This window comes from Gracilinanus agilis, chromosome 3 (genome assembly GCF_016433145.1).
Source record: "Gracilinanus agilis isolate LMUSP501 chromosome 3, AgileGrace, whole genome shotgun sequence".
Classification (NCBI taxonomy): Eukaryota; Metazoa; Chordata; class Mammalia; order Didelphimorphia; family Didelphidae; genus Gracilinanus; species Gracilinanus agilis.
Genome location: NC_058132.1, coordinates 345,097,291 through 345,121,902, shown reverse-complemented (window position 1 = coordinate 345,121,902; position 24,612 = coordinate 345,097,291). Strand labels below are relative to the sequence as shown.

At 40.8% G+C, this 24,612-nt stretch overlaps 1 protein-coding gene across 1 annotated transcript in view; it reads right to left on the bottom strand.

The window, feature by feature from the left end:
• The window catches only part of GPR156 (G protein-coupled receptor 156), a 70,727-nt gene extending 48,592 nt beyond the window's left edge, over positions 1-22,135 (bottom strand). Inside the window, exons 1-2 of the mRNA XM_044669170.1 lie at positions 22,040-22,135; positions 18,610-18,746 (exon numbers count right to left, since the gene is read on the bottom strand). Of these exons, the coding sequence (XP_044525105.1) occupies positions 18,610-18,746; positions 22,040-22,135 (233 nt within the window). The remainder of the gene's footprint in view (positions 1-18,609; positions 18,747-22,039) is intronic.
• Positions 22,136-24,612: the final 2,477 nt, after the last annotated feature.

Here is a 24,612-nt window from a genome sequence, read left to right as displayed (position 1 = left end):
CCCCCACCCCTTAGCACCTGCCCAAACCAGGAGACGAAGCCCCAGCAAAACCTGGCAGAACACCAAGACTATTTCCTCAGCCTGTCCTGCATGGCTGAGCATCAGCCTAGGAACCAGCCCCCTACCGGGAGACCAAGAATCCCCACTCCTCTCCCGGACATCCAATGAACTTAATCCAGGAATCCAGGAAGCTCACCTTGCCCAGAGGCAAACCAATAGAGGCAACACAGGTTAAGTCATCCCTGACAACTTTCTATACCTCCAACCCTACAAGAAGTTACGCCCTTCTCCACTCGGGTGGAGATTCGGTAGCCGTCTTTACCGGTGATCTCCCCTCTCCCACTTGCTAGCCCTATGCCAACCCCTTCCCCCCCGCCCCATCCCGTCTCAGCGGCCACCTCTCCTGGCATCAGACCTCTCTCCCTCGCTGCACCTTCCTCTCCTTCCCACCCTTCCTTTCCTCCAGTAAAGCCTTGCTATACCACCTCACTCTAGTCTCATTAGTCTCTCCGGTTGGACCCCAGTCAGTCGGACTGACACCCACTAGCTTAGCTGTAGCAACCTTTTTGGATGGCCTCGTTTCTGTTCTCTTGCCTCACCCCTACGTTCATTTGTCCAATGAACATTGAGTCATTACCTAATGAGTGAATTACCCAATTACCTTCCCTTTTCATAGTCCTTTGACCTACTTTGTCCATTTTGCATATATTATTGCATATTGCCTTCCCCATTAGAATGTACTCTCCTTGAAGGCGGGGACTTTTTTTGGTCTTTCTTTACAACCCACAGTGACTGGCATATGGTAAGCACTTAAGTGTTTGACGACCAAATGACTTACTACTATATGCATGGCAGAATTGTTCGTTGCTGGCGAGATACAAAATTTAAATAAGAGAAAAATCCCTGCTCCCATGGAGCTTACACAAATGCATATAGTTAAAATATACAACATCACATAAATACATTAGAGCTTACAAAATGGCTTTATGTGAAATTAAGGGGGAAAGTTATTATAACTTTGTATCAGAGAGTTATGTTGACTCAGTGACTCATTGTTTCCAGCTCTGCTTGTCAATCAGTGGAGTCTGGACTTTAAAAAAAATTAAATCCTTACCTTCTGTCTTAGAATGGATACTAAGTATGGTAAGAACTAGGCAAAGGGAGTTAAGTGACTTGCCCAGGGTCACCCATCTAGGAAGTGACTGAGATCAATTTGAACTCATTTCCCTCCTGACTCTGAGCTTGGCATTCTATCCACTCTGCCACCTCCCTGCCCCAAGTCTGCATCCTTTTTACATTTCCTGCTCTTTTTTACATCCTCCTACTTTGGGGAGGAATCGAGATGCAGTGACATCCCTTTTTGCTGACCTAGACCTATCCTTATTGTCTTTATCTCATTAGTAAAGTTATCCATAAAAGCCAGCTCCCTCCTGAAGCCTTTGCTGATCCTCCCCCACCCCCGTGTGTCACTACCTTTACATATTTTTAATAAATTCTTTTAATTCTCTGTATCCTGAGATTTGCCTCCTTAATCAGAGTGAAAGCTCAAACAAAGAATTTTCCTTTCAATGTTTGAGGGAAAAGGACAATTTCTGTGAAACAAACAGGCTTCAAAGGTAGATATCCCCGAGTTTGGACGATGGCGACAGCCTTTAAGGCACTTGACATCAATCTCAAATAACAACTGAACATTCTGTCTTCAACTTTTATGTGTAAGAAGCAAATGATAGGTAAGCAATCTAATATCTGGGCTAGATTTTTAAAGCAACTTTATGAGATTCATTTGGAGGTGAGTCCATATTCAGTTGAACAGCCTGTAGTCACGTTTATAGAAGGATGGAGTGAGGAAGGGGTGTCATCATGATGACTGAGCCACCAAAGCATCCTAATGCTAATTATGAGTCAAATGAGGAAGAGATTTTGGACAGACGTATATAATTTTGTTTGCTGATTCTGAAAATCAGTCTTCCAATAAAAGATATAGATACTGGAGCTCTTTTTTGATCAGAATGGGAAACTCTCAGTTGGGAAAATTCCTTCTACCAATGCAGGTTGCTATCTTTTCCACAATGTTTATTTAGTCTTTGAGAGCTATTTAGAGGACTAAGAGATTAAATGTCTTGACAAGGGAAACAGAAATATTTAGTGTCAGAGGTGGGACCTGAACGCAGGTCATTCTGACTCAGAGGAAGGAGACAAGCATTTAATAAGCACCTACTATGTGCTAGAGGCTGTGTTAAGTGTTTTACAAATATTATTTCATTTGAGACTCCTGACAACCCTGGAAGGTAGTTGATATAATAATCTCCATTTTATAGTTGAGGAAAATGAAGCAAAGATTAGGCAAGATTGCCTAGGATCACTAAGGCCAAATTTGAACTCAGGTGTTCCTGACTCCAGGCCTGACACTTTATCCACTGTGCCATCTGTTGTTATTTAGTAGTGTCCAATTCTTTGTGACCCCATTTGGAATTTTCTTGCCAAAGATACTGGAGTGGTTTGCCATTTCCTTTTCTAGCTCATTTTTACAGATGAGGAAACAAAGGCAAAAAGGGTGAAGTAACTAACCAGGGTCACGCAACTAGTAAATGTCTGAGACTGGATTTGTTAAAAAAAAAAAAGAAAAAGAAAAGTCTTCCTGACTCAAGGCTCTACACTTTATCCACTGAGCTACTTAGCTGCCTATACTGTGCCATTTAGTTGCTTCTACCCAGGTTCTCTATCCACCGACCCCACCCCTATACTGCCTCTTAGTGTATTATTCCTACTTTACAGATAGGAAAACTGAGGCTTAGAGAAATCGAGTTGTTTTTTCTAAGACTTTCATTCATCTTGCTATACACAGCATATGCAAGATGCTGACCTCTCTGGGTGTAATATGTTAGACTTAGAAGAGATCTTACCAGTCTTCTGGATCAACCCTAACCTAATACAATATCCCTCCCAGGTTTTTCTCATTCATTTTAAAGTTATCCATCTTCCCAGAACAAAAATGTGCATTTTTCTGCAGTGAATGGGTCCTATCTGTGCCCAGGGGTCAGCTCAGCTGTTTTCTCTAATAGTTGCTTTCCTGCCATTCACTGATAAAGCTGGAGGCAGCAGCATCTGTGTTCTTAGGCCCCTGACTCTGCGTCTTTGGAATGAGAACATCATTATTTGATCTCCTTGCTCTTTTCTGCTATCTTTTCAATTCCCTTTGATTAATTTTTTTTTTTAACAAATCACTTGTTAAGTGGCATATACTATGTTGGACACCAAAGGAGAACATGGGAGTGTGGTTTCAGAAATAAGAAAGGAATTTCAAAGGGCACCTCATCAAACCTCCTCATTTTTGCCATTAAGGAAACTGAGGTCTGTAGAAGCTCATCTCTACTTGGTCAAGACAACATAGATAGTAATTACAAGAGCTAGGATTTGAACTCAGGTCCTGTGATTCGAATCCGGCTCTGCTACTACTGAACTAATAAAATGAAATCTCAGCCCTCATCGAGTTTACAATTTAATGAATGCTGCATTCATGGGAGATAGAGCTATTTAAAAGACAAAATACAATATCTGAGACTATGTGACAGTCTATGTTGTGTTTCAGAAAAACAGCCCTACTAACAAGCTTCACTAATTGCTGATGCTCAAGAAAACAAGCCTGTTTTCCCCACTATCATGGGGCAGAGTACAGGCAGCAGGCTGTGAGCAGCCATAGTAGCCTTTCCAAGTGACAATGATTAATTCCTGCATCTGCACAGTCAAACAGAAACAAAGGTCACTGTGCATAGATTAGCAGCATTATGGAAATTCCTCTTCCTCCCACCAGACACATTATGCTAACACCTTTTCCCTTGCACAACCACAAAGTATCTAAAGGATATCTTTGACCTGGCTGAAAATGGTGTGATGTAGGGAGTGAGATGATGATAAGATAACTCATATTTGTTGTTGTTCAGTGGTTTCAATTGTGTGAGCCCCTCTGGGACCCCATTTGGGGTTTTCTTGGCAAAGATACCAGAGTGGTTTGTCATTTCCTTCTCCAGGTCATTTTATAATTGAGGAAATTGAGACAAACAGGGTTAAATGACTTGTCCAGGATCGCACAGCTAGTAAGTGTCTGAAACTGGATTTGAACTCAAATCTTCTAGACTCTGGGCCTGATGCTTACTGTACAAATCACTTTGTGGTCATTATCTCATTTGATCCTCACAACAACCTAGTGAGATCTGAATAATGATCCCATTTCATAGTTGAGAAAACTGAAGATCACAGAGGAGAGGTGATTTGCTTAAGATTCCATCATTAGTAAACATTAGAGTCAGGAGTGGAAGTCAAGCTTAAGCCTTTGGACTCCAGTTCCAATGCTCTTTCTATGGTATCACCAGAATATAGAATCAGAAACTGTTAATATTAGGTTATGGTCTAAATTTCTTAATGGCCAAGCTGAAAGTAATTCTGGTGGTGGGTTATGTCTACAAAAACAGTCTGAAGGAGGGAATTGTGAAAGCATCTGGATCAGTGTAGACACCTGTTTGGAAGTAATCAGAAGTTTTTATGTAAATGAAATATCTAGATGATTGAGCTTTCATCTATAAATTTAGTTCTCCTGCAGACATCTGGCCTCTGACTCCAGTAACATCAACTAACAAATCCTTTTTTTTTTCTTTTCTTATTCTACACTCCACTTTTCACAATGCTGGATATTCATTTATCCCCCTATTTTGTGTAAGGAAGGCATTGTGATGGGTTCAGAAGATACCAAGATAGAAATTAGGAGTATTCTCTGGCCTCAAAAAGGACATAATATCTAACTATGATATAAATTAGAGTATTATAAGTGCACAGAAGAAGTTTAAATAAAGTTCTCTATGGGGCAGCTGACTCAGTGGATAGAGTGCCAGGACTGGAGCTGAGAGGACATGGGTTCAAATATGGCCTCAGACATTTCCTAGCTGCGTGACCCTGGACAAGTCAGTTAACACCAACTGCCTAGCCCTTACAGCTCTTCTACATTGGAATCAATATTTTGTGTCAATTCTAAGAACTAAAGTAGAGGTTTAAAAAAAGGTTTTATGAGAGGTCAAGAAGGGGAGAATCAATCATTTCTAGCAGATCAGGGCAGATCAGGAAGATTTCATGGAGGAGGAAACATCTGTATCAGGCCTTGAAAAATTGAAATAGAAAGATTTCAATAAGAAAAGAGGAGAAAAGGTAGGTGTTTATAGGTGTTGACATCATTTTGGCCATGCCTCCTATAAGCAGCTACTGATGGATACCAGATAGTTCTGGTAGAAATTTCCTAATATCCTCCCCCCACCCTTAATCCCTGCAGAGAGTTGTCCTGACCTTTAAGTAAAAGGGGTTTTAAGGAGCAAGTAGTGGAAAGACCATGAGGAATCAAGGACTTAGAGATGGCCTTCTATCATGGTGTTCAGATCAGAGATTGCCATGTTGTTGTTCAGTTGTTTTAGTCATATCCAATTCTTTGTGACCCCCATATGGGGTTTTCTTGGCAAAAATACTGGAGTGGTCTGCCATTTCCCTCTTCAGCTTATTTTACAGATAAGGAAACTGAGGCAAACAAGGTAAATGACTAGCCCAAGTTCACATAGAGAGTGCCCAAGGCCAAATTTGAACTAGATTTTCCCAGCTCTAAGCCTGGTACCCTATTCATTACACCACTCAATTCAATAGAGATTTCCCAGGAGAGCTCCAAGTAGAGTGGTGGGGATGATCCATTAGGAATGAAGAGTAAGGTGAAATGTGTATTACTGAATTGGTTCAGGCTAAAGACAGAAAGCTGGCTTACCTAGACACTCCCCTCCCCTTTTCTCCTAACTGGGCAAGCACAGTGATTTCCAAACTAATGCTTTTCTCCAGGCTTGAGACATTTACTTTTGTGTTTAAAGGTTTGCTTTTTTTCTTAAGCCAAAATACCAGAAATCTATTAATCAACAGAGTTGCTAAAGTATATGTTCTATTGCTTGAATGCAATATTGAGGGGGTATGACTGGGAAATATTCAGAAGGGGAGACAGATTTTAAATGGTCCCTTCTGATGGAGTGACATTTCTGGCTGAGATTTCATATTAGAAAGAAAAAGAGAGTTATGGATTTATTTTATATGCAACTTTCCCAAGTAGGGAGGAGACACTCATCAATAACAGTGCAGGAATAGAGGTCAGGGGAAAGCCAGACTAGGCTATTACCTCTACTTCAGGGCTGGTTTGAAAGGAAACCATCCCCGGGGGAAAGGAGTGGCTAGCGAGAAAGACATGCTGTAGAGAACTGTCAGTGGGGAGAAAAAAGAGAAATAAAATGACTAAAAACTTTGCCAGCCTGATTCTGGGCTCAGCAGCCAATATCATGTAGTCATTGGGGATGGCACGAGCAAAGGCATGGAGATAGACAAAGGCATTATGAGTTGGGAAATGACAAATAGTCAAGTTGTTGGATTGTAGGGTGTATGAAAATAATGATGTAAGATAAGACTGGAAGGAGAAGTCAGATCTAAACTGCAGAGAGTCTTGAATTCCAGGATCAAGACTCTCTTCATTAGGCAATGGAAAGTCAGACCTGATCAAAGTTTTTGATCAAGGTAATGACCTGCTCAGAGCTATGTACCAGGAAAATTATCCTGCCAGCAATGTGATAGACCAGAGCAGGAAAGAACCAGAAGAAAGGATAATGGATAGGATGCTATTATTATAATAGTCTAGTACCATGTTGGTGAAACTCCAGTACACATGCCAGAGGGCTGCTCCCTTTCCCCTTTCCATGCCCACCTAAGGACTGTTCTCTCATCACCTGTCCCTCAGCCCAGTAGCCCAATGGGAACACTTCCTCCCTCCCTTGTCTAGGGTAAGGCAGGGGGCTCATATGTGGTGTGAGGGTTGTAGTTTGGGCACTTGGTCTTTAAAAGTTTTGCCATCACTGGCATAGATTTGGGCACAATAAAATGAAAACTTTGGTCAAATTTGAGCCCTTCAAAGATGGAATGAACTTTTTTGTCAAGCAGTGAGCTTCTTGTCATTAGAGTCTTCACATGGAAAGCCATTATTTGGCAGAGATGTTGTAAAAGGAAATCATTTTTGCTTGGGTGAGACTTTTAATGTCCCTTGTAGTTCTGAGATTCCATAAGATTTCAAGTGAGAAGTAGTGAGAATCTAGACTAGGTTTGTGGGAGAAGTGGGAGCCAGTTGTAAGAGCGATTTTGGAGATGAGAAGTAGAGGACTTGATGAGTTATGAAATATTATGACTTAGGGAGAAGGAGGAACCAAAGATCACTTTGAGCCTAGGTGACTGGGAGGATGGCATTGCCATCCACAGTAACAGAAATGTTGGGAAAAGGGGCAGGTTTAGAGGTAAAGATGATAAGCCTGGTGAGGAATATGCTGGGTCTGAGATGGTAAGTTGATGGGCATTGGATGGAGTCATACAGCCAGTGAATGGAAATGTACTCTGATTGTATGCATGGGGGTGGGGAATGGGCAAAAATCTTTCTGCTCTCTTCTCATATTCCCTCCCAGAGCCACCCTGCTACTTGACTCCCTGGAGAGAAGTGTTCTGTCCTCTCTAGGGTATATTGCCTCTGTTTCACTAACAGCTCTGGAGCTCTCCTGCATGGCTCAGAGAATCAAAACAGAGATGTGGAAGAGGCCACTGTCACACTGGTCAAGCCAACTTGTATTTTTAAAAATAATTTTCTTCATTATAAACTTTACAACAAACATGAACATTTCACATGTAAAGGGGATTGTATATGAAACTTTGAACTCTGTTAGGTACAATTTGATTTTTTAAGAACCCTTACCTTCTGTCCTTGAATCAATATTGTGTATTGGTTCCAAGGCAGAAGGACAGTAAGAGTTAGGCAAATTGGGGTTAAGTGACTTGTCCAGGATCACACAGCTAGGAAGTGTCTGAGGTCAGATCTGAACCTAGGACTTCTCATCTCTAGGCCTGGTTCTCAACCCACTTAGCCACCCAGCCACCTTGATTTGTTTTTTTTTTTTAAGTTTCACATTTCACAAAACAATATTGTCTCTGTTCCCTACCGAACCTGCTTCTTTTCTATGTATTTTAACATTTTGTATTAATGCTCTTTTCTTTTCTTTCTGGCAACACTATCAATATCCATCAACTCCCTCCCCAAATAAAATCTGTTCTAGTAAAGGGGTATGGTTAAGCAAAACAAATCAATGCATTGGCTGTGTCTGAAAGCAGACATCTTGTTCTTCTCCCCTGGCCATTCACCTTTTTGCCAAGAAGTGAGAGGAATGCTTTAGCATCAGTCTTGTGAAGTCAGAATTGGTTATTGCAATGCTCACGGTTCTTAAGTCTTTCAACATGTTCTCCTTTACATTACTGTAGTCATCAGAGAAGTTATTCTCCTCATTTGACTCTATCACTTCACAGAGGTCTTCCTAGACTTCTCTGAATATGATAGCCCCTGGACCAAAGCCCCCCTTTCCCTAATCCCTGCTGGAGACCAAAGCCTTTCCCTTTCCGCTAGCACCTGCCCAAGGCTGGGACAGACACTGCCACAATAAAACCTGGAAAGACACCAAGATATCCCTGTTGGGTCCAGACAAGTGACCTCCTGCATCATTGACCATCAGGCCTGAGAACTTCCCACCCTCAGAGACTGAGGTTCCCAACTCCCTTAGGGCTATCCAGTCATCTGGACACAAGTACTCCAACTTTGCCCAGTAGAGAAAATCCAGGTTACCTCATCCCAGACCACCACCCTATAAAAGATGGCTCCCTTCTCCACCCAGGTGGAGACCCCTAGCCATCTCCAGGTTTGCCAGCTCCCCTCCTGCTCTCCTTTCCCAACCCCTCACCCCCAGCCTTTCCCAAAATAAAGCTCTGCTACATTACTCAATCTCTCTGTCTCATTTTTCTTGGGTCGGACTGCTGGTAGCAAGTCTGAAATCAAAGTCATCATTTTTTTTCATCAGACATTCCCCAATGATTAGTGCTCCTTTATTTCCAGTTCATTGCTACAATATATATGGATGTATACATAAACATACATATGAATGTAGGTATAGATATAGATACTGAATATGTATATACACTGGGAGTGTGGGTAGATATATATGCATTGAGACATATATTCTGGGCATATGGGTAGATATATGAATATGCACACACATATTGCATACATATATATCCTGAGTGTGTGGGTATATATTATATATACATGCAGAGTATGTGGATAGGTATATATGTGTGTGTGTGTTCATGTATACACACAGATAGAGATATATATACTATATATCCCTACATACATACATATCTATGTCTACGGGCACATACTGTTAGCGGTTGAAGGACATACACCATTTAATGGTTTGGGGAGCATGATTCCAAATTGCTTTCCAGAATGAACAGACCAAGCTATAGCCCTTCCTGCCCTCCCACAGATCCCCCATTTTTCACTTCTGTCATCCTTGCCAATCTGATGGCTTTGAGGTAGAATTCAGAATTCTTTTAATTTGTGGGTCTCTTTTTAATTTGAATATCTTTTCATGTGGTTGTTAATAGCTTGAATTTCTTCCTTTGAAAACTACTTGTTCCTATATTTCAACCATTTAATCTACTGGAGAATGACTCTTGCCAGACAGTTGATAAAGATTTATGAATTACTTCTGATGTGCCAAGCACTGTGTTAAGCCCTGGGGATAAAAGAAAGGTAAAAGCTAGTAGCTGCTCTAGAGGAGTTCATAATGTGACAGGGAAAGCAGCATGCAAAAGGAGCTATATAAAGTGGAAATAAGCCATAGAGCAGTGGTTCCCAAAGTGGGTGCCACCGCCCCCTGGTGGGTGCTGCAGCGATCCAGGGAGGCAGTGATGGCCACAGGTGCATTTATCTTTCCTATTAATTGCTATTAAAATTTTAAAAATTAATTTCCAGGAGGCTAAGTAATATTTTTTTCTGGAAAGGGGGCGGTAGGCCAAAAAAGTTTGGAAACCACTGCCATAGAGGAAAGGCGCTAGGACTAAGAGGCATTAGGAAAGGCTTCCTGGAGAAGGTAGGATTTTACCTTCTTGAGGTCTTGAGGGACACCAGGAGGCAGAGATGAGGAGGGAGAATATTCCAGTCACAGGAGACAGCCCAGGAAAAGGGCTTAGTCAGGAACATTGCATTTGTGGAACAGCAAGGAGGTTAGCAACCCTGGATCAAAGATCATTTCTGGTGTTAAGGTATAAAAAGCCTGGAAAAGACTAGGAAGGGGGGAGTAGGGAGGGCAGGATAGGAAAGGGCTTTGAAAGCCAGAGGATTTTACCATTTGATCCTGAAGGTGATAAGGGAGACACTGTAGTTTATTGGGGGTGGGGCAGCCTGGCCAGGATCTTTAGGAAGATCATGTCAGCTTCTGTTTATTATATCTATAAAGGGTTTAAGGAAGAGATCAAAATGCCCCGTAGTAGTATTAGAAAGAACCCTGGCTGTGGAGATGACAGATCTGGGTTCTAGTGCTGAATTTCTCACCCCCTTAATGCCTTCTTTATTTCCAGTTTATTGCTACAAAATGCATGAAAGCACATATAAACATACACATGTATGTGAATACATATTGTATATATATATACATATATATAAAAACAGATATACATTGCATGTATATAGATATATAAACTACATATATACTGGTTATAAGGGTAGATAATATGCATATATTCATATATACTGAGTAGATATAGCTAGTCATTTTACTTTATACATATATAAACATAGATATATAAATACTGTATACATATACTGTATATAAATGCTATATATATGCTGGTTCTATGGGTAGATAATATGCATATATATACACTGAATATATATAACTAGTCATTTTACTTTATAAACTATATATACTGGGTATCTGGGTAGATAATATGCATGTGAACATATATACTGAGTATATATATTCATTTTACCCAGTCATTTTACTTTTTAGGCCTCAGTTTCTCCCACTGTAAAATGAGAGGCTTCGACTTAGGCGCTCTCTAATGTGCCTTCCATCTCTAAACTTATGCTCCCAAGTCCCTTTAGTCTCCTCATTTGGAAAATGAAGGATACACTATACTCTCTGAAGTCCCTTTCAGATCTCACATTCTTCACCAGGGACAAATAAGCAACAATAAGCCCTTTGGCTCCTTTCCATTTTCTAGGGCTGGTGGATGAGAGAGGGAGTGAGTGGGCAACTCCTTGGCTCCCTCCCAGCATTTCTCTTGTCCTTTCCAATCTCTCTGCCTTTCATTTCACTCTCCCTGGGCTGTCAGGATTGGTCTTACAGCAGAATAGGCAGGAATCCACTAGGCATGATTTGAGGTGGGGAGAAGCTTCACTGCCCCCTGATCTTCCTCTTCCTTGCTAAGGGACCTGAAAATTTGCTCTCCATTAGTGATTCATGCATTTGATTTTTTAAAGCATACCCTTTTAGGATAAAAATATCTTTGTGTCAGCAAAGGATATATGCCTTTATCAACTACTGACATATCAACTTGAATCGGTTAGACGCAAAATAGAGTAAAGAGCACTGAATTTGGAGTCTAAGAGGATTAAAGTTCAAATCCCATGTCTGGTTCTTAATACCCAGGATACTTTGGGGAAGTCATTCAACCTTCTCTGGGCTTGTTTCCTCACTGATAAAATGTCAATTGGCCCAGAGACCCTTCAAGGTCCCTTCTGGCTCTAACTGTATGATCCTTCTTTGTCGTGGTAGTTTGACAAAATGATCTGGATTGAATGTAGGGCCCTGAGGGTTTGGAAAAGACGAGTTATGATTGAGGGCCAGGCCAGGCTGGAGGTGTGGCTCTGAAGTCCGGGGTACTGCTTGGAGAGCAGACTGGTTGGGACTCTGAAGTAGGAGTAAAAGAAAGATTTGGGAGCTATGGAGCAGCATTGAATTACTAGTTGCCCATAGGGGATGATACTGAAGAGAATGGGGAGGGGCACCAAAGACAAAATTGGCTAACTTCTTTTACATGGGGACAGTCCTGTTGTTAGGAACTATATAAGGCCATTTTAAAAGATGGGGGTTCTATCTCCCAGGAATTTCCAAGACCCCTTAATTGAAATCATCAAAACAATCTGAGTATCTATTGTATCTATATCTCAGTTTTATATATTTGATCCTAGAAAAGGGATGGGCAAATGAGAGCTGTGGCTCCTTTTTCAGTCAATAATTATGATGACGACAACTGTCTTTCCATTCCTCCTTCCCTTGAGATCCATATTTTTCAAACAAGGGTTTCTAGAGAATTATTGCAAGGCTCCCAGAGATCCATGCTGGGTGCAGCTGGTTAGCAATTCTGCCTCCTGCCAGCCCCATGGCTATTACTTTCCTTTCCTTCTAGCAAACCCAACCCCCTCCCTTTTTAAGCCCAACTTGATTCTCATCTTGAAGAAACCAAGCCTGGAATAATGATGAAGAAAAGAATACATTTTCTTCTCCCCCACTGCAATCGAGTACTAACCTTTTCAAAGAAAAAAATGCAAAATGTGCTGTCTAGGTTGGTTCATCTTTGTTCCTATTTTGAACTCGGGGAATATTGTCCATTACATAATTCACAAATTGCAGGGAGGGGGTTGAAGTAAGTACAGAGGTGGCTGGGGGTTAGTAGAGGAAGGAGGGACTATGTTTTTTTAATCAAATTTCCCACAGTTCCTTGAGCACAGTAGGTGTTTGGCTCAGCAAGTATTCATTGTTGATGATGATAGATGGCCTAGACTGTGGTGAGAGTCTGATCATTTCAGAAGTGGGCAAAACAAAAGAAAGATGACCCCACCCCTTCTCCACAGTGTGGGGCTCAGGTTATGAAGATGGGGGGAGGGACACAGTGAAGCATAAGGGAAACATCAGAGGGATGTGACAGAAAACCGTCTGAGAATCATTATGCCTGGAAAAAGAGGGAAATCATGTGCACAGCTAGAGTCTCTGGAGGCATAAAAAACACACGGCGCTGGTGAAGATGCCCTTTTTGGTGCATTAAATATCATAAGAGTGCATCTCCCCACTCTGTGTGGGGTGGGGCAAAGGGAGGTTGGGATTGTGATTCATAATGGGAATAAGTGCCCAAAGGCTGGGAAGCTAGAAACAACAAGGGCCATGGGCGTAACTCAAGATCCCTCATAGGTGGGGCAGCTGTGGTATAGAGGAAAGAGTACTGGACTTTGAGGACCTGGGTTCAATTCCAAGTTCTGCCACTTCCTATCTGTGTGACATTGGTCAAAATGCCACACTCCTTTTCTTCTTCTTCTTCTATTCTCCTAGCTGGGCTTTCTTCATCTAGATGTACTATATAAGATCTAAGTTTTCTTCTAGCATGAAATGCTATGATCACTCTGGACCAAGGAAGGAATGGCTATCACTTTCCCTTTACTTTCTATACCTTGCCCCAACCTACTGCCATTTCTCTATAAATAAGGAGCATGCAGTCACATTGGTAAAAACTAAAAAGATTGGGGGGGAAGGGACTAGAGATGGGAGGTTAAATTTAGGTTCAAATCTGGCCTCAGATACTTCTTAACTGTATGATCCTGGGCAAGTCATTTAACCCCCGTTGCCTAGCCTTTATCACTCTTCAGCCTTGGAACTAATACACAGTATTGCTTCTAAGACAAAAAGTAAGAGTTAAAAAAATCTATATTATATTGATCACTTATTATCTCTTCAAGATGTTCAAGTAGTTTCAGCTGTCTGACTCTTCATGACCCTATTTAGGGTTTTCTTGGCAAATATAGTGGAGTGGTTTGCTTCTCTGATCTTCAAAACGAGATACCAATAAATTGTCAACAAAGAATCACACAGATTCTCCAGAGTAGATGGGACCTCAGAGGCTAATCCCAGTAGTGGTCTTGCCCAGGGCTGACGATGCTGCCTAGATCCTGAAGCCCCAGAATCTGTAGGTGCCAATTTCCATTTCTCCATCAGTTTCCCAGAGGAAGCAGGAGGTGCCTGGTGTCTTGGGGACAGCACCATCTGGCGTTAAGATGTAACCTTGCACATTGACTACTTTGCAGGCCAAGGTAGCCCACATCCTTGGTAAACTAAAGAGTGTGGCCTTGGCCTGGACCATGGAGGAGAGCTTTTTGTTAAGGAATTATCGGTATCCAGAAAATGACATTTAGGGAGATGTAGAATGTAAGCTTATTGAGAGTAGGGATTATTTCCTTCTATAGATTTGTATGCCCGGTGCATAACATAAAGCCTGGAATATAGTAGGTGCTTAATACATTTTTGTTGATTAATATTTAAATGAGACATGGGTTGCTACCACTTGTTGATACCAGGCCACTGGAAAATCTGAATAAGCTCAGGTACTTGAAAATCACTTTGCACTGGGAAGAAGTGGTCATGAGACACTGAATAGTCACTAAATGATGAACTTCAAGACCACCTTGAAAGGTACCCTCCTCCGCATTAGCAACTGAAGGATTGTTGTTTGGTCTCTTTATCCAGAGATGATAGACAAATATCAGACAAAGGATGGACATGAGATCCAAAAGATTAGAGAGGAAATCTGAGTCATAATCTAAGTCATAATCAAGTCATGAGACCATGTAGCTGAACCTACTTGGCATTAGTAGACCATCCCAGTGCTGAAAGATCAGGGCAAATCACTGCCTGAATTTTTGGTAGAGCCCTAGGTTATCTAGCTCACCAGCACTCCTGGTATTCAGGTTGGGAAAAGCAGAAGTGGAAACGACCCTAAAGATCACATAAAGGCCTTTAATCTCGAGGGTGTAGCCATGAGGCCACATTTTTCAATTGGGGCCCATGGACACTTGGTTCATTAATACAAATTGTCTTTTGATTCAGTCGTAGATCTGGGCAATTTCCTTCTAACACAACAGGACTGGTAAGAAAGAATTATGATGTTCAATCATTCCTTTGTAACAATAGAAGCCTAAGTCCAAGGTTCCTAGAGAGAAGAGGTTATTAGTGCCAGAATTAGAATTGGAGGCGGGGAAAGGAAAAAACAATATCTTTTTGTTCTCAAAGAAAGTCATACCATAGATGACAGAAGTCCACTGATACATATCTCCATTTTTATTCTGGTTTGTATTTGTTGATAATTGATAAGTTCTTAAGTTAAGAAATATTTTTTTAAAATGAGATACAAAGGGTTCTTAGATGCAAACTTGAGAAGAGCCTTTATTGTAAAGACTTTTGAATTCCAACCTCCACCTCTAGGGAGGATGGGCCATATGAAGAAAAATGGTACAGCAAAGCTCTGACTATCCAGTTCTAGGGAGAAGGAAGAAGATAGGGAAAATGGGGGGTCTGGAACCATCTTCCCTAAGCAACACAACAGCTTGATAAAACCTCATTTGGGAGAAAAATGTTAAGAATGTAGTGAAACTGGGAGAAGCTATAATCTAGGCTTGAACCTTGTATCCCATCTGAGAGTCCTAATGGGGCAAAGGCCCCTTCAGGATGAAACATGTGACCCATGCTCCAGATAGAACAAGTCACATCAACAAACATTTATTTAGTGCCTACTATGAGCTAGGCACTATGGTAAGCAAAGAAATGCAAAAAAATTGTGATTAGAAATAGTAGGTCCCTCACTAATGCACCATTGGTGGAGTTGAGAACTGGCCCAACCATTATGGAGAACAATTTGGAACTATGCCCAAAGGGCTATAAGTCTGTGTATACCCTTTGAATCAGTAATACCACAAGTAGATCTGTATCCCAAAGAGATCAATAAAACAGGAAAAGTACCTATATGCACAAAAATATTTATAGCAGCTCTTTTTGTGGTAGTAAAGAATTGGAAATAACTTGGGGAATCGGGGAATTGGGGAATAACTGAACAAATTATGGCATATGATTGTGATGGAATACTATTCTGCTCTAAGAAATAGTGAGGGAAATGGTTTTAGAAAAACCTGGGAAGGATTACAAGAACTGATGCAAAGTTAAGTGAACAGAACAAGGAGAGCATTGTACATAGTAACAGAAATATAACAGTGATTAACAGTGAAGAGACTTAGCCACTCTGATCAATACTATGAACTAAGATCATTCTGAAGGACTCATGATGAAAAATGCTACCCATCTCCATAATGCTACTCATCTCCATAATGATGAGTTCTGGGTATAAATTGAAGTATAATTTTCTTTCCTTCCTCACTTCCTTTCTTCTTAATTTTTTATCTTCAATCATTCAGATCACATTCTAGTAAGCTCTTTTTTTTTTTTTATGCTTACCTTCCATCTTAGAATCAATACTAAGTATTGGTTCCAAGGCAGAAGAGTGGTAGGAAAGGGATATTCAATGAGGATTAAGTGACTTCCTCAGGGTCACACAACCAGGAAGTATCTGAGGCCAGAATAGTACCCAAATTTGACCTCCCATCATTAGGCCTGGTTCTCTATCCACTGAGCCACCTAGATACCCCCTAATAAGCTTTTATATGATGAAACTGGATATATTTTTTAAAAGACTGGATATTGGCTTTTTATTAGCCCTGATACTTAAAAGTGAAATTTAGAAAATTCTATTTTAAAAATGAAATTAATATAAAATGATCTCTTTATAAGAAGTCAGAGAAAATTCAAATCCTCAGTACCTTTTAGATCAGCATAATTAAGGATAGAAGCTGACCTGGCAACATTCTTTCTTCCTCATTACTTTAAAGAGAAGAGTTAGGGGTGTGAATTCCTTCATACCCTAGTCAAATGAAGTGATGGTTGCTGATTAAGTTTTGGAAGTAGGGTGTGGTGGAGAGAAAATGGAACTGTTTACAATCTAGTAAACTAGGGATTATATCAACATGAATGAGTTAAAACCCTCAATTTATAAGGTGGGGTTCAACACAGAGATCCCGGAGGAGAGAAAGTATGGATGTTCTTGTTCCCTTGAGCTGAGGGAAGGTACACTAGAGGGTTTTTAATTAGTAAAAAAATTAGTCAATTAATCAAAATTAGCTGTGTGCAAGAAAGTCAGCATGGTGTATTATAAAGGAAGCTAGGTTTAGAATCAGAGGACTTTGATTTGTATCTTAGTTCTGCAACTTATCATTTTGGCCTTACGCAAAGAAATGACTTTCCCTCTCCAAGTCTCAGCTTCCTTGTTTGCAAAACAGGAACTAAGATCAGACGATTGATAAGATCCCTTGAGTTCTAGATCTATGATAACCATAAGTTTGATTACACATTGTTCAGTCCTTTTCAGTACTGTCCAAGTCTTTGTGACCTCAGTTGGGCTTTTCTTGGCAAAAGATACTAGAGTAGTTTGCCATTTCCCTCTCCAGCTCATTTTACAGATGAGGAAATTGAAGCAAACAGGGGTAAGTGGCCTGCCAAAGGTCATTCAGTTAGTAAGTGCCTGAGGCTAGATTTGAACTCTGAAAGATGAATTTTCCTAACTCTGAGCTTGGTACTCTATTTACTGCCACCTAGCTTCCCCCTAGACTATGCATACCATTGATTTTATATTTTAAAATGGAGACAGCTGACTTTATTATTCTAAAATCCAGTTTTGTTTTTAAGGTAAAAAGGTGAACTTTGACAATCAATGGCTTTAAATACTCTAAAAGATATCCTTGTATTTTAAAACTCATCTTTAGAGCATTGCTGGAAGATTTCTCACTTATTGGTTCTTGGAATTAGTCTAATTATTCAAAGCCTGGTTATGATACTGACAAAAATCCACGAAGATATAAAACATCTTCAAGGCCCATCTTATTCTGCAGTACACAGACTACATTTCCCCTTCATAATTTCCTTCTGCCTTTTTTCTTTGCTTTGAAACAGCAGCCCCGACTGCCAGCAGAGGTTCCTTGGGGACCTTGAAGAACATCAATTAGTTTCACAGTTGGAGACAGAGAGCTTTCCTTTGGGAACACTTTTCACAAAAAATAAACTGGGCTTTGTCCTGGTCAGTATAGACAAAGGGTTAAATTGTAAAAGCTGCCTGGCAATGACTGGGGTGATTCATGGATAGCTCTTCTAGCCCCTTCCTCCCCCACTACTCCCCTACACACATCCAGCTGCCTCAGCCCTCTCTTCCTTCTTTTCCGTCTCTGTCTCACTCCTACTTCCGGAATGGTTGCATTGGCATTGAAATGTGGCTCTGTGTCACACGCCTGAACAATACACTTCTACCCCAGAAGGGCAACAACAGAAATGACTGTAGAACAGCTGTCTTGTCCCTCTTCCTCTAAACAACAAGAACTTAAAATCCAAATCTGAAGCTTGAAAGGAAAGCCTAAATGTAAATGCCACCTTTCAATTGGCAAATCATCTATCTCTTCCCCACCTGCTCCCATTTCTCTTGTGAATATACATACTGGCATGCACAGAGGGACCTAAATGCTTAATGCATTTTTTCCTTCACTCTGAATTAATGGTGCCTACAGACCAGGAACCAATTGCCCACCTAAATAAATCTCTCTTCCCCACCCTATTTGAATGGAAATAATTAAGAGAGAGGGAGGGAGGGGGAGAAAAGAAATTATCTGACTAGACATGGGTATAAACGCCACAACAAGTTTCTGTTGATCTATGCTTACTAGTTCTGAGAATTGTTGACCTTTATAGTTTTGAAAATGTAGACAGACCAGCAAGACCAGAGGAGCTGAGAAACTCATGGCATCCAGTGGCATACCTGTTGTTCCTACATCGGATCGTGAAGATGAGAAAGTAGAGTACCAGGAGAAGTCCACCACTGAGGGAGGTCCACACGATGCCCAAGAGGACAGAAGATAATGAGGAGGTGGGCTCAGTTCCAAGGTCGGAAGAGGTCTGAGGAAAAGAACAAGGAAGAGTGATTCAGAATGAAGGATCTTCCATAGAGCAAACTCCAATAAGGAAATCCATCCATATTTGGGAAGTGCATGCCTTTGAGGCAGTGTCAGGGATTGGGATACATAATAATAGTTCCCAGTCATAGAGCTGGGAAGCTAGGTGGCCCACTGAATAGAGTTCAAGGCCTGGAATCAGGAAGACTCATCTTCCTGTGTTCATATCTGGCTGCAGACATGAGCCGTGTCCCTGAGCAATTCACTTAGCCTTATTTACTTCAGTTTCCTCATCTGTAAAAATGGCAAAGAAGGAAATGGCAAAGCGTTCCAGTTATCTTTGCCAAGAAAACCCCAAATGGGGTCATGAAGAATCAGACACAACCAAAAAACAACTGAACAGCAACCAATATTTTGAAGAACTATTTAAAGAGGCATTGTGGGGCAATGGATAGATAATTGGCCATGAATCTTGGTCCATATCTGGCCTCTGACACATGCTAGCTATGTGACTGTGTGCAAGTCATTTAACCCCTCTTGGTTCTAGGTAACTTTCTAAGATAATAACTTAGGGGAAAAGATTGTTGACCTAAATAGGCAGAGGGAGTTTCCTCATTTAGGAGTTCCCTATACCAATGAAATCAGAGGTTCAATCCCTATTTCCTTTAAGATTAGCAAAATGCTTTCCTTGCAACTACTCTGAAAGCAAGATAGCATATAATAATAATAGCAGCAACAATAATGACAATGGCTAGCATTTTCAAAGCACTTGAAGGTTTGCAAAAACACTTATAAAGGTAATCTCATTTTATTCTAAAAACAACCCTGGGGGGTAGGTGCTGTTATTATTGCCATTGTACAGATGAGGAAAGTTAGACTCCAAGAACTTAAGTGACTTATGTCATACAGATAAGGACTTGAACCCAGGCCTTGTCTTCACCCTTTCCACTATGCATCACAAAGAATGTTAGGCCAGTCTGGCTCAAATGTCTGACTTGTTTCCCTTGACTGGAGTGTCATCTGCCTCTCCAAATCTAATTCATCCTTAGCTGATCTCTGAGTAATTGAATAACTGATGAAGGTCTTGGAAAAGAGACGGCAAAACCTATCTCCTCTCCCATGGAAGAGAAGTGAGGAGACTATTATGTTCTAATAGAAGATGCTTTTACTTTGTCTTTGTCACAAGGAAAAAGTTAGTAACAGTACTCCCCACGTGGAGAGTGCAAAATAACTGTGATATAAAGACAAAAGTCATCACTAATATTTTTTTAATTAAAAAATTATTTTATTTTTAAATTATTTTTAAAAATCTTTCCCAGCTCAAGTCCAACTCTTCTCTGAAGTCTTCAACTACCCCAATCTCCAATGATGTTTTTCTTTCTCTAAACTATCACTGTTCTTCTGCACACGTGTCTTCTCTCCCCATTTAAATGTAACCTTCTTAAAGACATGGTCTAATTTTTATTTTGTTTTGTTTTTGTATTCCAACACATGGCCCCAAAATTGGCACATAGTAATGAATGTTTGTTGATTATTTGAATATAAACATAAATGTTGGGTGAAAGGGCTTTCAGGAATAAGTCCCAGAAAAGGTCTAAAGGAAGTAAATATGAGTAGTTGTAGGGAATAATAGGCAAGGGATGTTGGAGACTGCCTCTCTTCAGTTTTTCCTCAAGTTTTCTCGAAATCTTTTAATCCCTTCTTTTCTCTTCTTACTCTAGAACGTTAAAACTGAATTATAGGTATTCAATATATATAATTTTATAAACAATGTTAGGTTCTTTATATTTAATTAATGGTGCATTCAGTATTTTCCTCAAAAACAAAACAAAACAAAACAACCCCAAAACATTGGATTAGCTGTAAGTAGCTTTTTAATTGTGTTATGAACCAATTGATTTTTTTCCCCCTGGGGGTCAGCAACCTTGAATAGAAAAAAAAAATTCCCTCTCCTGATGTAAGAGCTTAAGTAAAGTGTTCCTAAGAAGAAGAAATGATCTTAACCTTCAATTTACACTAGGTGGTAGTAATTGCCATGCCTATTATTAAGCTGAGTAGAAAACTCTGATCTTTATCTATTGCAATAACAAAGAGAAGGGTCAAAGTAGATGATTTTAGATGACTGCCCTGTTGATGACATACCTTACACACACAAACACACACACTCATCTCCTCCAAAACCACTCTGTCCCATCCAGCTCTCATGTGTTCCCAACTACCTATCCATTCAATCACTCAGTATCCTATACATTAACCCACTATCTTCTCAACTGCATCTTGTCCTTCTATTCTGGTGGTATTGCTGTGTCTATAGCTTGATGAGTGTTATGGCAACTAGGTGACCCTTAGGAGCCACCTAAGCATAAATAGAGGGGCAATCTGCTGCCAAATGCTTATATGAATAGGGCACCACTAGCAACCTTGACCTGGGCAAGTCCTTGCAAACCTCTTGTGGTCACAGTTTTCTAAGATCCCCAGCAGACCTGCAGGTCCATGGCAGTCCCACTGACATCAAAGTGTTTGATGCTGTTGTCCCAGGAACCATGCAGGACCACTGATAATTGTCCATGCTGCAAGGAAAATCTATGAATTCTCCCTGAGCCTCATGGAGCAAGGAAAAAAGAAAGGCAACACGATTTCCTCTAATCCATCCAAAATATGGATCTGTATCTATGTGCCTACGTGTATACCATGTGTAAGAACCAAAGAATATCAGATATGTGTCCTTATCTGCCTCCATATAAATAAATAAAAAAAAAACCTTACCTTCCATCTTAGAATCTGTGTATTGGTTCCAAGGCAGAAGAGTGGTAAAGATTAGGCAATGGGGGTCAAGTAACTTCCCAGGATCACACAACTGGGAAGTGTCTGAGGTCAAATTTGAACCCAGGACCTCCCATTTCTGGGCCTGGCTCTCAATCCACTGAGCCACCCAGCTGCCCCCTCCATACACATTTGTATCAGTGTCCCTATATAAATATATTTGTGGATGGATATAGATGTATATACACTTATCTGTGTGAATTTCTAGGTTTTACTCCATCTACTCAAATGTTTCTCCTCTGAATTAGGCAAATGCCTTAAATCCTTCTCTCCACTAGAGGAAGACTAGTTAAATGAATATGGACTTTTGTTAAGGTTCAGTGGGTGTGGCTACTGATGCTTGTGCCTGACAAACTCAGCATCTCCTTAGATTGTTAAGTTGAATTTTCCTCCTTGGTCTTTTCTTTGGTTTGTGGGTACGGGTCTCCATTTATATTAGAAAAACAACCTGTTCCCTTGGCACTATGCACTTACTATAGCTATTCCACAAAAATCCTGAAGCGACCTGTCATTCACTTCCTGGCTGGGAATACGATGACACAGATCAGAGCAGTTTAATTCTGGCTCCATATCATCAGATCCCTTCCTGAGCCTGGAGCCAGTCACATCTTTGTAGGGGAGGCAAAGCCTTGGCCAAAAAGCAAGCGCAGCTCAGGTCTCTTCATCAGAAGCATGGTGTTGGAGTCGAAACCCAGAGGGCTTATTCCTTGGTACTGTGGCACCATTTCACCACTTTTCTTCATCATAATTCTGGTGGCCCCCAGTTGGCTGTCCCTAGATGTCTAGGCAGTGTCACAAGGAAATAGCATCTGCCTGACCATTAGGATCGTGTAGACTGGTCTATACGATGATGATTCTCTTTCGCCAGTAGGTGGCAGGCACTGCCATAACTACCCCAGGACGGCCCCGCTGGCAAGGGGAAGGCCATCATGAAACCTGCAAAGAAACAAAGGAATGATTAAAAAAAATCTGTATCTAAACAGACAGAAAAACAGACAGACAGACAGACAGACAGATAGATAGATAGATAGATAGATAGATAGATAGATAGATAGATAGATAGATAGATAGATAGATAGATAGATAGATAGATGGATGGATGGATGAAGCTCATGTTTACAACAGAATGTAAGACAGTTTCATAATTACTATTTAGGGCTCCTGTTATGGTTAAAAACAACAATAACAAAAAAAAACTGGGCATGCCCTTAAAGAGAATAGATTATAAAACAAGACATACTTCCATCTTTGCCTATAAATAAAGTAAAATCTTTGCTGTGTTGTTCAATCATGTCTGATTCTCTATAACCTTATTTGGGGTTTTCTTGGCAAAGATACTGTAGCAGTTTGCCATTTCCTTTTCCAGCTCATTTTACAAATGAGGAAACTAAGGCAAACAGGATGAAGTGACTTTGAAATCAGGGAGGTGAGTCTTCCTGATCCTGTATTCTATCTACTATGCCACTGAACTGCCCCCAAATCTTCACACTGACAAGGAATTTTTACTGTTCAGTCAATGCTGGCTGGTGAATTTTCCTACCTAACCTGGGGTGACTTTGGCTTCAGAGTGGCTATACCTGGTCAGAATGCTTGGAGTAGCTTTCTGGCTCTCAGAATAATGGAAGAGAGAAAGGTTAGTCAGGGGGAAAATGAATTAAAGTATTCTAAGAATTCCAGCTGAATGAACAGGCAGAGGATCCTGGCAGGATGGCTTTTAAACTGACTGAAAAGAACTCAGTGACATTCTCTCATTGACAAAAGGAAAGCAGGAAGGCTGAAGAGTACAAAGCAACAGCCCCAGTGGGCTGAAGGCAGATGCACTCCTAATCCTTTATAGAAATAATTCATAGACAGAGAAAATAGCTCACAAGTTTTACCATCACTTTGAAAGCAGGTGCCATTTCTTTCATGTGGTCTTCAAATGACTTAGCAAATTCCCTTTGACTATGAAGGTGAATTAGGTGTGGGCAAAGATATCAGCTGCTAGTGATTTCTGGGCAGAAGGGCACAGGGTCTTGGTGAAACTGGGGATATTTGGGAAGGGCATACAATGCTCTGCCTGCGTCCCTTGTCCCTCGGGCACAAGCAAGAACAATGTAGCACCAGATGCTGGGCGGTCACTGGCCTCTCCTATGTTTATGAATTATTTAGCAGCCCCACCACAATGGAATCCCTAGGGAACTGTGTCCCCTATACCCTATCAAGGTCAGCTAAATCATTCTACCGTCTGGTAGAAGAAGTGCTGACTGGGAAATGAAATAAACATAGGAGCCCATGCCATTTGCTAACATCATCTTCAGGTCGAAATTTTAATTGCGCACTAGTCACAAATTCTGCAACACAGTTCCCATGGCAACTAGAACTTACAGCCAGACAGCTCCTTGTTTTTGCCTGGTGGAACAGAGAAGAAAAGGATCACAAACATCTGGGTGTGCCACCTGACAGTCTGGAAAAGCAGCCCTGTTTTTCCTATGTTGCCACTCCAATCAAACTTGGTAAATGGCTGCATTCAAACAGAGCCATAATTAAAGCACATAGAGGAACATACGTGTCCCTCCATCTGCATTTGTAGAAACATATTGATCATATGCAAGCATATCAGTCACAAACACTTGCTAAGGTGTGTAACCCTTGGCAAGTCACAAATCTTTGTTTGCCTCAGTTTCCTCAACTGTAAAAAAGGGGACAAAAACAATAGCATCTACCTCTCAAAGTTGTTGTGAGGAACAAATGAGATATTTTTGAAGTAGTCAGAACAATGGCTGGCAGGCACTTAATAAATAACAGCTATTATTATTATTATTAAACATCTAGGAGAAAGGCAGTATAGGTGGACTGTTGGCATCTCCCAGAGAGAAGGGGGAAAAATATCTATATAGCACCTACTATGTGCCAGGAACTATGCTAAGCAATTTACAGATATTATCTTGTTTTATCTTCCTCTCACAACAATGTTGAAATTATCATCTCTAATTTACACTTGAGGGAACTGAGGCAAATAAAAGCTAAGTGACTTGCCCAGGGACACAAAGCTCAGAAGTGTCTGA